The sequence below is a fragment of the Alosa alosa genome, chromosome 18, assembly GCF_017589495.1.
Source record: "Alosa alosa isolate M-15738 ecotype Scorff River chromosome 18, AALO_Geno_1.1, whole genome shotgun sequence".
Classification (NCBI taxonomy): domain Eukaryota; kingdom Metazoa; phylum Chordata; class Actinopteri; order Clupeiformes; family Clupeidae; genus Alosa; species Alosa alosa.
In genome coordinates, this window is record NC_063206.1 from 22,879,509 (window position 1) to 22,897,175 (window position 17,667).

Below are 17,667 nucleotides of genomic sequence, written 5' to 3' on the forward strand. Positions count from 1 at the left end.
TACACGACGCTGGCAGTTTAGGAGACTGAAACCGTCAGCTTTTGAAACCGGCTTCCGAAGTGGGAACTTTTGAAACCGCCGGCTAACTTTCGCCGTGTAGACGCCTGTAGGTGCGAAGCCGGCAACTTTATGACGACATAGCCCCACCTCTCAACTCAGCCACGGCACTCGACCTGACATGTTGCTTTGTCAAAACAAACCAAACCATTTATTTATCATATTAAAATGTTTTCTTTCCCCTGTCATGATTTATGTGCACAATGTAGCCTATCAGCCCTTAGTAGCTAAGTTAGAAGCACACGTTAGCTTAACTTAGTTAAACATTAGCTTACTGCATGTTACTTGTTATTGTTTTCTCCAGTGGTGCTCAGACCTAATGCAATGCATAGGCTAAGCATTTGAAATTTAACATAGCAGTCACATACCTTGAAAATGAACTTTATTAGTTTAACAGTTGAATTGAAAACCGAATTGAAAGCGAGGTTTTTTCTTGCCGGAGTCGTTAAAGGTGTGAGAGCGGTAAGAGAAAATCCACCCGGCGGTGTCGTGTAAACGGCTTCTCAATCACCTTCAACTTAACACTTCAAAGACCAAGGAGATGGTGGTGGATCTCCGCAGGTCTAAGCCCGCTTTGCTACCAGTCTCCATTGATGGGGTCAATGTGGAGGTGGTGCACCTACAAGTATCTGGGTCTCCACCTGGACAATAAACTGGACTGGTCAGCCAACACTGATGCACTCTACAAGAAAGGACAGAGCAGGCTGTACTTCCTGAGGAGGCTCGCGGTCCTTCAATGTGTGCAGCAAGCTCCTCAGGATGTTCTATCAGTCTGTTGTGGCCCGGCGCCCTCTTCTATGCAGTGGTATGCTGGGGAGGAAGCACAAAGAAGAAGGATGCTGGGCGACTTGACAGGCTGGTAAGGAAGGCTGGGTCTGTAGTGGGAGCTGAACTGGAGTGCATCACTTCAATATCTGACAAAGAGGACCCTAAACAAACTGATCAACATCTTGGACAATGAATGTCATCTGCTCTACAGCACTATCAAAACCAAAAGAGCTTGATCAGCTGGAGACTTCAGCTCACTGCCATGCACAACTGAAAGGCTGAGGAAGTCATTTGTTCCTAGGGCCATTGAACTGTACAATGCCTCACTAAAGGGAAGAGGAGAGATAGACTTCTCTGCTTAGTCTGTCTGCCTCTCCACCCTCTCCATGTCCATGTTTTTTGAGTACTGACTGCCCACTACTGCTTACTACTGTTTTACTACTGTTCTACTATTGTACACAGCCTAATGTTTTCTCTACTGTTTTACTGCTACCTCAACCTGTTCTTGCACTGAAATAGTTTTTATTTTACCTTGTCTACATTACACTTTACTCCCCCTATTTGTCTATATTATTTATGCTGGTCTCTAGACCTTACTGTTGCACTGTTGGACTAATGTTGGACTACTTTTTGCACCTTCACCATGACACTCACTCTCTTGAGCACCTTGCCAGGCACACACAACTAAGGACTATGGTTGGACTACTGTTTGCACCTTCACCATGACACTCACTCCCTTTAGCACCCTCACCAGTCCTGGCCCTGTCACTACAGCGTCTTATGCTTGATCACCCTCAAGCACATTGGACTTTCTTAATTTAACTTATATATAGTGTATTTAGTGTTTAGTTTTGTTAGTTTCTTATCTTATCTTCTACTGTCTTTATTGTACAGTGGAGTTTAGTTATATGTTTATACTATACTAATGTTTACCATTTCTGTTGTAAGTGCATGTTGTGTGTTATGTCTGTATGCTACTGAGACCCTTGAATTTCCCCTTGAGGATCAATAAAGTATCTATCTATCTATCTATCTATCTTGAATGTGCAGGCAGCGCAGCAGGCAGAGCCAGCAGTGATTAATTGGTCGCGTCATGTGTGCAAAAAAATACGTCGGAAGTTCGGCCTAATGTCCGATGTCGTTTTAACATAATCTACTTAATCTAACAATTATTTTGTATTCTTACTTAATGACCCATAATTTTGGCAAGGCTTGTTATTAGCGTTAGGCTATTATCATTATTCTGAAAGGTCTGATTTGCACTGTTACGCAGTCATTGTTTTTTTCCCCCACAATGACATTTTGAGTTCATGATTTCTCTGTTGTATTTTGAGGCAGACTCGATGTTTGAATAAAAATGTGTTTTGGTACAGGTTTGAAAATTCATTATCTTTTATAATAGTCTATGTAGGCCTACAACACAAAGAATGAACATGCCGGCAGGGAGATGTGTTTGTGGGGTACCCTAGGCTACATGATTTCTGTTGTGATTAGGAGCTTTGAAGCCATTATGAAGTAAGAGATGCAGAGTTCAGATATCAGGTGAAGGTGGTGTTAATGTGGGATAGCCTACATTATTGTGAGTCAAATCAAATGAGGATTTAGTATAGAAGCCTGCCTGTCCTGTGGTATAGAATGGTTATTGTGAGTGGTGCTGGAAATAGCATTGTTAGTGTATGTATTAGTTTGAGTTTTGCGATAAAGGTGCAATGTACGTAGAATGGTGTGTGTGTTGAGGTATCATAGCATGTGTGTGTTTGTGTATAGGAGGGTGTGTGTCAAGTCAAGTCACATTTATTTATATAGCACACTTAAATGCAGTGCAGTTGACCCAAGGTGCTCACAGAAATAAAATGAAAACAGTAATAAAAACAAAATATAAATAATAGTAATGAAATGATAAAACTGAATATGATTATAGATAAAAGAAGATACGGTTACTAAAACTACTACTACTATAGACCAAGAGCAAAAGTTAAAGATGGCAGTTAATATAATGCTGAAAAGAAATAGAAATGGCACAAATAAACATTTAATGCTGAAAATGGACATTAAAACCAAATAAAATAGATGGGTCTTTAAATTTGTGTGTTGAGGTAAAAGTTTGTTGATGTATGTAGGAGGGTGTACAATATATATTGAGGTAAAGTAAGTTGTGTTTGTGTATAGGAGGGTATGTGTGTTGTGGTAAAAGTGTGTTGTAGGAGCGTGAATGTGTTGAGCTAAAGGTGTGTTGTTTAATATCTTATCAACTGCAAAGGAAACTTCCAAGATCTACCAGTTCTAATATTTTAATTGTACCCAAAGTGCTCCACAAGAGTGGAGAAGCTACTTTTATCCATTATGCACCAAAGCTATGAAACACCCTGCCTCTGTACATCAAACAGGAAAGTTCAGTGAATATCTTTTAACATACCTCTATATAAGAGCTTTTAGTTAACTCATTTTATCTTGGTAGACTATACTTTTCAGATTATTTTACATTCGACTGCTGTTATTAGAGCTGCAGCTAGCCAGAAGCAGATGGGCTCCCCCTATTAAGTCGGGTTCTGCTCAAGGTTTCTTCCAGGAATATGGGAGTTTCCCCTGGCCACTGTTGCCATATGGCGTGCTTGTAGGGGGTTAAGGGTTATGGCTGCCAGTTTACCAGTAATCTGTATACTACTGCAACAATTTGCTGTGTTAGCCTCAAAATGTATTATTATTATTATTTTCTATATTCTTGTGTTAAATGCTCCAAATGTAAAGCACTTTGAGCTGCATTCTGTGTATGAAAGGTGCTATACAAATAAGGCTTATTATTATTATTATTATTGTTGTTGTTGTTGTTGTTGTATGTGAGGGTGTGTATTGAGGTATTGGAGCGTGTGTGTGTTCATGTAGCCTGTAAGGGAGGGGGGGTTGATGTCTGTAGGAGAGTGAATGTGTTGAGGTAGTAAATAAAAGCATAAAGAACAATAGTTAAAATAGTATATAAAGTAGAATATTTAAAAGACATTAAAAGAGAGAGTGGGCAGTTTCGTCTGCGGGCTCCTGGTTGTATCCGTGGGAAAGGGATTCAGCGGCTGGTCACCAGTACAACAGCACAAGCTCATCTGACCCTCGTCCAGCAGTCGCAGGAAGTGGCCCATGATTGTGTCTCTACGTGCAAACAAAGGCAACAATACGCTGCAGCAAAGTAGCGTGGGACCACAAGAAAAGAGCGCCTCACTCAGCTTGTCACATGACCTGCTACCCGCCATCGAGGCACAGAAAAGCCCGGTCAACACTTTCTGTACTCGATGCAGGGGAGACATCAACTCAACAGGGCTATTTTAAGAGCCCATATCACAAGACCACACTAGCTTGTGTCCTCTTTGCATTGGACCTTTGTTATTTTGACGTTTGGCTACATTGCTGTTTGTAGTGGTGGGCTGTGACATTGTAACAATAAATGTACAGAACAATCAATGGGACATTGGAGTATTCTCCTTCTACCACAATGCTCAGCTAAACATTCCAGACCAATCTAGAAATGCTCTTGCCTCGGGATCCGACATTTCATTTGTAAAGCAAGATCTGAACCAGTCAATGTAATAAATCAATATATTTATTTCAAGAAATTTAGAAAGGACCATTTAGAAAGGACTGAAAAAGTGGAATTTATGTAACATTCTTTATAAATGGGTGGTACTAAGCTGGAGCTTCTAGACTGAAATTGCTAGCTTACATGATATGTATCTGTTCACATCAGCAGTACATATGTGAATGATATGTTTAAGTCTCTGTGTTTTTGTGTGTGTGTGTGTGTATTAGTTAGTCCTGAGTTTCTTATAGTGAGCTTGGCTTTGACCTTTCTTTCTTTCATTTTTCTTTCTTTCTCTCTCATCTCCTGGTAAATATTCTTCATACTTTCACACACACACTTGACAGTGTGTGTGTTCTGTGTCACATGTTGTCTGCTGTCTCAACAGCATCTTCAAGTTGTCTCTGGATCGTGGCCTTCAGAGCGCTGTATCTGTGTGTGTAATTGTGTGTGTGTGTGTGTGTGTGTTGGAGGGGGAAAGACAGACATTCATTACATGTAAGAACTCAAGGAATCTCCTAGGGTAAAAAGGTACTGTGTAAAATGATCTGCAACTGGAATAATGTTGATAATTTCAAGTGAAAAAACAGAAGTAAATGAAACTGACTAATGATAACAAGACACACACTTATCTGATATAAGGTAAATTAAATTTATAGTGATGTCCTGTGTGGGGTAAACATCTGGGTTTAGGCTGCAGATGCTGCTCCTGTCTACCATTACATGCTTAGTTGTTGAAGATAGGAGGTATGGTTGTGATGGTGATGTACACATTAACGCTTTAATCCATTAATGACTAACAACTAAAAATAGTTGTTTAAGGAAAAGGCCCACATATTAAGTTCTATAAGAGGCAGCAACTTGATATTTGTTGTGATACCTCTTAGGACAAGTGGTTACACATGACACAACTAAAAAACAATAATTTGACATGATACATATCAGATTCATATTAAAGTACCACACATATTAAAACCTCAACTTCTCGAGTCCAATTGTACCAGGCATTTGATGTAATTCCTTGTAGTTTCTGAGATATAAGCATTTATGTTACCATACTATATTTAGTTGTTAGTTACATGGTGTTACTTATTTTTCACTATTCCTAAAAACACAAGTGGAAATGCAGATTCCTATGATCACATGCACTTACGGGTGACACAGGCTCTCAAGTATCAAGTGATTAAAAAAAAGATTTTGGGGAAATTTGATGAGAAATGATTGCGTTTTAACACATTTGTATTTTCTAGTTTTTGGGGATTTTATAGGTTCATCACAGATCAACATTTCTGAAACTTTGTATCATCATCCCTTTCACACAACAACACCCAAAACTTAAGAGACATATTTGTTGAAATTGAGTCACTTGTAAGATATCTATTGTACAGGTTTCATGATGTAATGCAATATAATGTGAATTCATCGGTGGGTTTTTAGTGTGTGTGTGTGTGTTTATATGTGTGTGAGAGTATGTTTAAGTTGGTGTATATTTGTTTGTGTGTGTGTGTGTGTGTGTGTGTATGTCAAAGGGAGGATAAAAGTATCCGAGATTGAATTTGGGTGAAGACTTAAAACGGATGTATTATTCCTATTGAAAATCCCATAGTAAAAATCTCATGAAATGTAGTTCTACATTCTACACAATGGCAGTACTAGACCAAGATGAGCATCCAATCATGATTTTTCTTTTGACCATGTATTAGAGCCAGGCCTATGTGTGCATTAAATACTATATTGATTTGACATTCCTGACCCATATTCTAGAGTTATTCTAATGGAAATTCAAACAAACCCCTAACCCATGTGACTAACAACTAAAAATTGTTGTTTAAGAAAATCTTACTCTCTAGCCACATATGTTGACTGATTTTAAAAATGTCAACTGATTTGTGCTCTGCTTAGCTTGTATTTTAAGTGATGTAAAGGACATTTTAAACTTTCACTATGTTACCTGCACACACACACACACACACTTACTTCTTAGTGAGTTTTGAGATTTCCCTCTCCTCTTCTTCCTTAAGTTTTTTGACAAAGCTGTCTAGGAGTGGCAGCTCAAAGTTGATATACTGAGCCACCTAGGAGAAACAGCAGGCTCAGTGCAGTGCAGTAATAGGCAAAAGACAAATACTGTGACCCCCAGCATAATTAATTGTTGGTGCGAAAATAGCCTTAGCTAGGAATAAGCACACACACACACACACACACACACACACACAAACACACACACAGAATTGCCTGAGATAGGAATAAGCCAGCTGTACTACTGGCTCTATTGTTATGTCACGGCCACAGGAAAGCCAACTAGCCACTAAAGGCTAAAATTAGACAACACAACACACCAATTTATAATTTATCTCTGTTTGGGGAGATAATCATAAACCACACAGATACAAACACACACACACACTCAAATCAGTGCACATTTACCCAGACACACATGCACACAAATACACACCTGGGATTCAAACATTCCTGCAAATTCACACGCACATGAACTGACACATACACACACAAACTCAGATGGGTGCACATTACATTCACACAGGCACACTCACACACATCTAAGATTCAAACACCTAAATATAAATAAAACACACACATACAAATGGGGGATTCCTGGAGTGTGTGGTTGGTCCTGGTGTGTCAATCTTTCCCTAAGGTGTGTGTGGCTGGGAAACTTACATCATACGTTACTTCCTCTCCCAGATCTGTTTCCATGATGAATATCTTGGCGATTTTCTCACAAGGGCCGTGGAGTACTCGAAACACCAGAGGAAACTCTGAGTCCTTTAACTTTGTCCTCTCTGAGAATGCTCACACACACACACACATGAATGCACACACATACACACACACACAAATATATTCTACACACATACAATCTCATGTGTAGACTACAAACCGCTATGAACAGATGTGTTTGGTGTGACAGTGGAGCAGGTAGGACTATCGGATGAGGTTAAAGACACACACCACCTGACACCAAGTAGCACAGAGACACATATCACCTGACTTCAGGTACAGTGGAGAGACACATACCACCTGACACGAGGTACCACAGAAACGTTTTTTACCACAAGGTACTATAGATTGAATGATACAGATAAGTGGTTGCATGTGGTTGGGCACAGCAAAGTAGGGTGAAGCCACACAGCCATACATACTACCTGACTCATGCACACACACACACACAGCCATACGTACCACCTGACTCGTGCACCACATACAGAGCGAATTCCTCTGCCTTGTTCTCCACCTGCCAAGAAGAACAGTCACGGCAGCTCAGAAACTCAAACGGCAGCCCGACACACTCAGGGCCAGATGTATACAATTGCGAACGTAGCGTTATCAGCGCCATGGCCAACCCGCAGAACGCGCACACAGTAAATCTTCAGTTTACGTGGTATTTATCAAACTCAGAATCACAAACATCATTGTAACACACTTCACCAATGTCATGCAGTCTAACACTCACACGCTTCTGCATCTCAGAATCACTACTGTGAGTGGGAAATGGGAACTCACGCGGAATTTGTTGAGAAGTAGATTAAGCACCTGCTGTGTTGTCATGGTGCTATTGATGCGTACGTTGGTGATGGAGCCATAGGCTGGCGTGAACACCGAGGTCTACAGGGTGAAAACCAGAAAGTTAATGCATAGACCAATTGAAAAACCCTATAGAATCACTTAGCCTATAGAATCATAAGGTCAAACCTGTGTTAGACTAAATGTTCTTGTTGGTGGGCAAATAACTTTAGCATTCTGGACTTATGGTTCATGTCAGCCGGTAGCACTACAGTGGGTTGCTAGCTGAAACCACCATCAGAGTGAGTTAACTGTAGGCTAACACTGCTACCATGCCACTGGCTGACCTTGTGATTGTAGAAGTGTCCGTTGATGGAGAAGCGGTGTCTGCGTATGCGTTGCAGGTCACCGGCGCTGCGTAGCTGTGTTCGCCGCTGGATGGACATGAAGCTGGCGTCACTCTGCGTCCTAAGGAGCTGAGGGATCTCCTCTTCCTCTGGAGCCGCCCCATCTAAAGAGGCTAGAGAGGACAGAGCGCATAAGCTATCTATGCTCCTCTAAATAATCAGAAGAATAATCAAAGACCCCTCATCCAAAACCACTACTTGTTCTCACTTCAATTACCACCATGTTGTTTGGCAATAAAGTATATCTATCTGTCTATCTATCTATTTACGTATCTAAAGAGGCTACGGAGGACACAGGTTCCAACATCAGTTACATGCTCCCTTCAGCTATCCCTCATAAGCTACAGAATGTACTCACTTCAGTTAGCCATGCATGCACTTCCATTATTTTTTATGGACTAAGTAGCTTACTCACAAAATCTGACACAGCTAGCACATAACGGTTTTGGGACTAAACCTTTAGACTAAACTGGACTAAACTTTTACATTTAAGATCAATGTGTGGTGAGAAGGAGGTGTTTTGTTGGTGTCTAGTCAAGGCTTGGAGGTGTCTTGTTATATGAAAGTATCGACTGTGGATGAAAACCCTGGCTCTATCTCATTAGGTTTGGTGACCTCTGTGTTGACAATTATGGCGGCCATTATAGATGTCCACAGGTGCATAACATTGTCTAACTGGAACATTATTGAAGTATCTCACTAGAACATTATAGACATTAAGTGCCGAACTTGAAAGCAAGTGGGACACTGGCTGCCAGTAGACATGATGGGCTTGGAAAGGCTTTGTCTGCTGCTTCCTGAGGGAACAATACAACGGGTGGGTACAGTCAGCTTTCCCACAAGAGCCATGTCTGAGCAACATTTCACACACTTTAAGCCCGTTGCTGCAGTGATTTGGAAAGTGAAAACACACAGAAACAGGCAGGCAGACCCCCGCCCCATACACACACACACACACACACATCTCTGACACACAGATATAATTGCCAGTGGCCCAAAAGTAGACCCATGAGGCAGTCAAAAATACGCACTAAGCTCTGATGTGGTGGGGTCAGGGATGTTGTTGTTGGACTCCAGAGAGGGTATGGTAGTGGAGCAGAGCTGCAGATGTTCATTCCTACAAAAGAACAGACAAGATCCACTGCTTAGAGGCCTACAAGTAAACTACAGGTGCACACATAAACACCCACACATGCACACACACTCTCTTTCTCTTTCAAACACACACACACAACTCACTACACACACACCTATTTGAGAGGTGAGATGGCCATATTGTAGAGTGGTTGTAGTGGAATCGCTGGTTGTCATCATACATCTGTAGCCTGATAGGACGCTTTAGACCCCAACAGATATTGAGTAGACCCTCCACAATCAGCTGGTGCTCTTCCTGTCCCAGTAGGACAAACAAGAATCAGGCATTTAGAACTCTCATGGAGAACACAGAACACGCACACACAATCAGCTGGTTCTCTTCTTGTCCAGGCAGACAAAGAAGAGTCAGGCATTAGAATCCTCAAAGAGAACACGGACCACGAATGGAACGCAGCAATCAGAGCATATCATCATAGCAACATACTGGACAAGATGTCTCTCGCATGAAAATGTCTCTTTTATATTTTGTACATAAGATTTTCTAGGGGTGCCTTATGAGATTTTCCTTTTTCTCAGTTTTCCTTGTGAGATTACAATAAATCACCAAAAGATGGTTTTAGTCAATTTTACCAGAGGTGCCAATAATTCTGGAGGGTACTGTAAAGGTCTTCCTAAAACCATAGTTAATGTAAAGACTAAAGAGATTAACTTTATTAACTATAATAATTAACAGCATAGATAATACATTAAAATGAACCTATAAACCATAATAATACTCACTTTGGATAAAGAAATGTAATAAACACAGTGGGAGATCAAATAAGATTAGCCAAATTAATTGTAGTAATAATCACAGTGGGATTAAGCTAATAAAATGCAATAATGATCACGGCCGTGACTAATGATCTTTATCAGGGGGAACATTTCCTTCTGGCATCTGTCCTGCTTTGTGTCCAATGACTACGTGCGTGCCTGCAGCACACACGCACATACATACACACACACACACTCACGTACATGCACACACACACACACACACACACACACACACACACACACACACACACACACACAAACACATACCAGTACATCAATATCAATAGAGTTTTGCTAAATACACTTACACACCCACACCCCCACCCATAAACACCCACATATACCACATACACACATGCAGACGTGCGCGTACACATACAAACACACAGACACACGTACACACATACACACACACACACATACTCTCTTTTTGTTCCATGAGTACGTGCTGAGAGGCAGCGTTCTCAGTGTCTCTCTACCAGTGCAGCCCAAGAATCCGGAAATCTCCGGAACACTGGCTGTGGGTGCGGCCTGCTCCTGCTGACCTAACGCTATCCAAAGCTAAGTCATGGTTCATGGTGTGTGTGTGTTTGTGTGTGTGTGTGTGTGTGTGTGTGTTTGTAGGGTCATACCTTAATTAGTGTATGTGTGTGGGGTGTGGGGGATTTGAACATATGTGTGGGTGTGGGTGTGAGGCCCTATATGACGGTGACCTAACAGTGTGGGTGTTTGTGAGGTCACCACTAGAAAATGCTGAGCAAGGTACCATAGCAGGACGTATGTATACACTGGCACTAGGAGTTGAGACAAGACACACACACACACACACACACACACACACACACACACACACACACACACACACACGTACACTGGCTGCTCTCAATAATATACAAGTAATAGATATTGATTGTTATATTACTGATATCAAAATTGATTTTTTTATCAATCCACCCACAATGACAAAGCAGTGGAGTGTTTTGTTCATTTTTGTTAAAATAAAAGACTGAACGTGTTCAAACCCTAAATTATGACACTCTGGTAAACTCTGACCAAGAGTAGCTCACGAGGCTCCATGACTTTGTCAACACAGGGCATCTGAACACAAAACAAATTTTGATAATTTTTATAACAATTTGGGTGTTTTATTTAACTTTAGAACACCCCTCTTTACTTCTATGCCAGCCCCCACTGGAATCCCAATAGTATCTTCTCCTTTCTGACCTTGGGGCAATGAGGCCTGCAGGTCATAAATAGCAAATGGCAGTTCAAAACTAGTAACATCCAATAGAACTTAAGTTGATACCAAGGTCTATCAAAACATTAGATGATAATATATGTGATACTATTTCTAACAAGTTTTTGACCGATGACACAAAACTAGTAACATGAAACAAACACAACAGGAGGCTTAAAAAAACATTTATAGAAATACTGTAAGCTTTCTATAATAATTATTTTTTTATTAGGGATCACTGAACATTTACTTATCAATGACCCTTGAGATGTTTACTACTTGACATCGACCTGTGTCTTACTGAATTCATTGGACACAATTAGGAAGGGCACACCCCTATTTATATGATTGGGACAACGAGTAGGGCCTTAGTCAGGCAGGTAACCAAAGACCCAATGGTCACTATCCAGAGCTCCAGAGAGCCCCTTTGAGGAGATGGGAGAACCTTCCAGAAGGATAGCCATTAGTGAAACGTTCCATCAGTAAGGCCTTTCAGGAGATGGGAGAACCTTCCAGAAGTGCTCCACCAGTTCGGCCTTTGAGGAGATGGGAGAACCTTCCAGAAGGACACCAATCAGTTGAGCGCTCCATTAAGCCTTTTTGGAGATGGGAGAGCCTTCCAGAAGGATAACCATCAGTGCAGCACTCCACCAGTCAGGCCTTTGTGGTAGGATGGCCAGACAGGTGTGTGTGAGTGCGATCTTGTGTGAAAAGTCCTTGACAGCTTACATTTCAACAAGACAAAAACCCAAAGTATATCACCAAAGACGGCATAAGCGGCTTTGGGAAAACTCTCTGAAGGTCCTGGAGAGGACACTCAGCAGGTACCAGAAAAGCAAACACAGCAACCCAGCATACACAATGTTTCTATATTGCTCTATTGCTGCGGACACAAACATTTTCCAGTGGTGTGTGTCTGCGCGCACGCTCGCACATATTTCTGTGAGTGTGTGTGTGTGTAGATAGGTGGGACCAATGATCCCAGGCCCTTATTGTTGGTGAATTGTAAACATAGCAGCACAGCTGCAACAATGAGGGAAGCCCCTCCACCCCACACTCACACACACCTCCGCCCTTCCATGCCTGCACACACACACAAGCACACTTCCTGCACACCCTCAGACCAGCACAAACACATTTCCTGCAGCGAGAGGCAAGGTCAGCTCCCATCTATAATTAGCTCGCTTTGACATACACACAGACACACACACACACACACACACAAACAAACACACACACTCGCTGGCTCTGCCTATGGCTAAGGCTTTCTCCAGGCATCCGCTCCTCTATATAAGCCTGACTGGCTCCAGGGCTCCACACTCACCTCTCAGAGCAGAGCTACGGTGCGACACATGCAAACTCCCACTCGACGCTCAAGCTCGGACAGCGACCTCACGCACACACACACACACAGATCTCTCAGAGGACAAACGCGGTCATTATTGGACCTACAGCAGTCGCGGAGCAGAGAGAGAATACACTCTTGGACAGCGCTTGACTCCTTACAACACACCTTTAAACAGGAAGCTCCTGGACCCTGGTCAGCTTGACACAGCTGGACTGCCACTGAACCTCAGCTGAAGAAACACACAGACACACACAACACGTCTGGACCTGAACCCAGTAGCTGTGCAGAACCAACAAACACACACTCGCTGGTCCACCATAGGTGAGTTCATCCCTCTCTTTTGCACTCACACATACACACAAACACACACATGCATCACTACTTAACATGTATAGTCACTCACACACACATACATTACTTCACTTGACACGTACACAAACACACAAACATCACTACTTCACTTGACATTTGACTTCAACTGACACTAAGTCAACTGTACTCTGTGTGTCCACATGTGTGCACTAGCTGTCAGCGTAGGTTACCTGTACTGCATCTGTTTATGTATATGTGTGAGGATTCAGCACTGACTTAACTCATCTGTGTGTTGTGTGTGCTGTAGGATGAAACCGCGGAGGCTTCTACTGCATGCCCCCCTCCTGCCCACCATCTCCGAGTGTTTGGAGGACGTGTCCACCCCCTGCCTCCCTCCATCCCTGGACGAGTACGCTGCGTCCATCAGAGCCCTGGCCCGCCCCACCTCTGCCCTGCCTGGTCCAATCAGGTCACCCCGTGGCCAGAGGCCACACCCCCACGCCAGGGCTAGACATCAGAGTTGCGCTCCCCATGCTTGCCGGATAGTGCGGCCATGCCATGCTCCTGTTGCCCCCAGCAATAACAACGACAACAGCAGCAAAGACCCGCTGGACTGGTCGTTTGCACACACACCAGCGAACACACACAGGACAGTGCAAACACACACACTCACACACCGGCACTCGCAAACAGATGTACGGCCTCGGACTCAAGGACAACGTACAGGTCACACAGACAATTTCATGCCTACACTCTGGATGCTTTAAAACACATGCGTACACACACACACACACACACACACACACACACACACACACACACACACACAAAATAGACTTTCTTTCTGCACTATTTATTGTGGACTGGGATCCCTTGTTGCTAAATGTTTATAATAAAAAGAGATGTCATTGTCTAGCCTTTACTCTGAGTGCTTCCTGCTACACCCAACCCCTAACCCCAGTTCTAGGGTCATTAGTCCTGTTTACAGCATACATAGTGAGCTTTTATACGTTTTGATCTTGTATGAGATCAAAAACAAAATGATAAACAAATCATTAACAACATCCTCTGTGTACGATGTGTGTAAGGATGGTAGTGTTACTTATGTCTCCCCTACAGTACCGAATCTAATGAGTTCTGGACTCTTACCATGTAGCGTACTGAGACACATGGCCATTCTAAATAGATCTAGAAGTTTGGTGTATTGTATTTAAGCAGCAATGTTGCCCCAAGGAGCCATAGAATTATGTCTCTGATCCAACCCATAAATGGGAGATCAACTATTTTGTAACAAAACTTTAAACTAAACGACAATATACGTAGGCTAATACATTATTTAACAGCCTACTTTCGCTGATATTTGAAAACAGCAGGAGTCATGTAATGAAATAATATAATTATTTTTAAATTTAAGGATACAATAACAATACTACAATATACAATAATAATAGGTATTTGCTTTTTTTACAATACATTGTGACATTTTTAAGAATATGCCCAGACATTACAGTAAACATAGACTTTGATGAATAGGATGTTTTGACCGAACACATGCACTAACCAGGCTTCATCACAAATCAGGCACTAACTAGGCTCCATAACAAGTCAGACACTAACTAGGCTCCATCACAAATAGAGTCCACTAACTAGGCTCCATCAAAATTCAGAGACTGACATGGATTCCAGTTACTTCGGCTAACTAGCGCCAGATTTCGGAGTGCAGGGGACAAGCCGAGATGAGCTATGAGACATACGTTCACACTCGGTATCATGTTTCAACATACTTTAGGTCAATATCACACCGGAATTCTCCTTTAATAACACCTTTAGAATGTAAATGTCTTTACTCAAAATGACAAAAAGACAAAATCCCAGGTTGAGAAGCAACAAGACCAGCCAGCAGTCCCCAAACCATAAGTTTCTTGCTGCAACAGGATCCTGGAGCCTTTAACCAGTGTTACGTCCCTAGCTGTATCTGTGTTCCTGCTGTTTTTCTGTGCTTTTCAGACAATACAGCAGGGGGCTTAATTGCTTGGCCAGCCCTATAAAAGGTGCTGGTAGACGTCACTCCTGAGGCTGTCTTGTTTTTGGTTCCTTGTTGAACGCTACTGCTGCCATGCCATGCTTCGTGTTCCACTCTCGCCCATGTTACTTCCAGGTCTCCAGTCCCTCTCAGAGTGAGAGTCTTTCTAATGAAACACAGCACAAGAATCCTCCATAGAAATGGGTAGGGTTAGCATAGGGTTAGTGTGTAACGCCAATATGCCAGTAGTCTCTACACATATCCCGCCCCTTCCTGTATGCCTCCCCATTCACTTGAATAAGAAAATAGCTGCCCGATAACTGCCCAAAGTGCATTGTGAGATGGCCTGAGTGGGGGGACTTGCCTAAAAGGACTTTTAACCCCTGATCAATCACCTGGCCAGGTGCTCCTATTCAAGGCCATCACAAACAGTGCACCTAAGTAGTGGTAGACAAAGAGAACATATACAACTGTAACACTAACCAAAAATAAAATTAAAAAGATTAAAAAGCATCCAAGAATAGCTTGAAAAGTCTTTGATAGTGGCAACCTGAACCAGAGGTGAGTAGTATAGCAACTGCTTCAGCATCTTTGGTTCTGACTGCATCACCAACAGACCCCTGTCTTCTGTGCTCAGATAGAGTGAGAGTGCTCAGTGTGCTCAGTATACTCAATGTCGCTGTGCACTTAAGCAGACAGCAGAGGGAGCTGTTCACTCATGTTGACCAGAGCCGTATATATAGAGAGAGTTTGGCCAGTCCTTTTAGGCAAGTCCCTTCACTCAGTGGCCATATTGCAACGCTTTTTGGGCACTTATCGGGCATCTATTTCAGCAGAAATGCGCCTGGTGCAAGGCTTCATGACACCAACCTTGCTCGAGCGGCGAGATCACAACACATGATTGGCACAATGTATTCACAACACACCACATGATTGGCACAATGTATTCACTTTTTTGCCACGGAAGCACCCCATGCATTTTTATTGAGGATTTTTTGAGTGCTGTGTCTCCTCATTAGAACGTCTCTGGTTTGGCCAATTAGGGAATGGACAATCCAAAGGGCTGAGCTATGATTGCTGTATTCTCAGGTTGGCAGTAGAGGGTGCTGCATGCCGAGCATGGTGCCAGGATTTCAGATTCGGATGGGACAAATCAATTATGGCTGGGCCTTATAATTAGCCTACATAAGTTAGTAGCCCGCTGTTTGCCTTAAACAGAATAGCTAAGATCATGGATGGTTTACAGAGAATTTGTTTGCTTATACTTAAATATTGTTAACTGTTAACTTAGCTTAACTGTGAGCGCTCTTTCTCCACGCCACAACAACTTGAGAAACGTGGCTCATTTTACTACACAAGACAACAAAACAAATATCATAGTGTAGCGGCAGAGGAGTCAAGTCCATCAACAAGTGTGAATGTTGATTACCCGATGTCCTCCCTTACAGAAAATAACTGCACTACTTCAAGTGCAGTTCTGATCAAAACTGCAGATTTGGAGGAATTGCAGTTGTTATGCAGGAAATGCAATATTTTGGACATGAAACAACTGCATTGCACTACATATTACTGTGCCGCTTTACTGAAGAAATGGAATATTTTTTACATGAAATGAATACTGTGCTGCACTGTACCCTCAAAACACTACAGTATAACTGCACTGTACTTTGAAAAAAATGCAGTAGGCTATAACTGCAGTTATTTTTCTCTAAGGGCTTTGTTAAATGTTTGTAATGTGGTTCTTAATTCATGTAAATGTTATTGGTAAAGGATGATATGGGAAATGTTTGTGTTCATGTCCGCTGTGTTCTTTGTGGCAGTGTGACTGTTTGCTCAGAGTCATCAGATGTCTTGGGAGTGCCCGGGAACAGAGCCTGCTTTCTGACTAAAGGTCACCTGAGGACAAACGCTATTCCACCGGGCCCTAGGGCATATAAGAAATCCTCATCCGAGCACCTGGCACACCATGGGAATAACAAAATATGAATTTAGTTTTATTAATGGACCACAGTGTCCAACTCACTATGCTGCAATATGACTGTATTCCTGTTTATTGTAAGTGATCCTGTCTCTGTTCCACCTGCCACACACACACACACACACACTCACATGCACACACACACTGACAGTGAGTCACCTCTACCCCAAGGGAAGGGAGAAATCTGATTAGGTCACACAAAACACTTCTCACACTTTCCAGGGTTCCCATGGGTCATGGAATTTTGGAAAGTCTATTCCAGACATGGAAAGTAAGGGAATTTTATAAGTTTTGGGGCAAACTCATGAAATATCAGGAAATTGTGTTGTAGCAGTTTAAAATGCACTTGCCAAAATACATTAATACAAATATTTCCATGCAGAATTGGTGTATTATCTGGTTATTAGCTTTTCTGCTTGCTTGAGTATCCCAACTTTGTTTATTCAATGCCCATTTATTCATCTCCCACTCTAAAAAAGTAAAAAGTGTTATATTTGACTTAGAGTGGGAACCCTGCCTTTCTCATGTGATCCATC

General features: G+C 42.2%; 1 protein-coding gene and 1 long non-coding RNA gene across 4 annotated transcripts in view; one reads left to right on the plus strand and one right to left on the minus strand.

The window, feature by feature from the left end:
- Positions 1 to 4,396: 4,396 nt before the first annotated feature.
- Positions 4,397 to 17,667, minus strand: part of rassf4a (Ras association domain family member 4a) — a 40,497-nt gene continuing 27,226 nt past the window's right edge. For 2 of the 3 annotated variants that reach the window (XM_048270213.1, XM_048270214.1), the window contains exons 4-11: positions 9,573 to 9,712; positions 9,354 to 9,439; positions 8,263 to 8,435; positions 7,916 to 8,017; positions 7,595 to 7,646; positions 7,073 to 7,194; positions 6,368 to 6,465; positions 4,397 to 4,822 (exon numbers count right to left, since the gene is read on the minus strand). In XM_048270213.1, coding sequence (XP_048126170.1) covers positions 4,753 to 4,822; positions 6,368 to 6,465; positions 7,073 to 7,194; positions 7,595 to 7,646; positions 7,916 to 8,017; positions 8,263 to 8,435; positions 9,354 to 9,439; positions 9,573 to 9,712 — 843 coding nt within the window. In that variant the 3' untranslated portion in view covers positions 4,397 to 4,752. The remainder of the gene's footprint in view (positions 4,823 to 6,367; positions 6,466 to 7,072; positions 7,195 to 7,594; positions 7,647 to 7,915; positions 8,018 to 8,262; positions 8,436 to 9,353; positions 9,440 to 9,572; positions 9,713 to 17,667) is intronic. The other variant, XM_048270215.1, reaches the window with a different exon arrangement.
- On the plus strand, positions 12,685 to 14,052 carry LOC125311855. The gene is made up of 2 exons (XR_007196537.1): positions 12,685 to 13,139; positions 13,438 to 14,052. It is a non-coding gene; the product is annotated as an uncharacterized LOC125311855 (long non-coding RNA).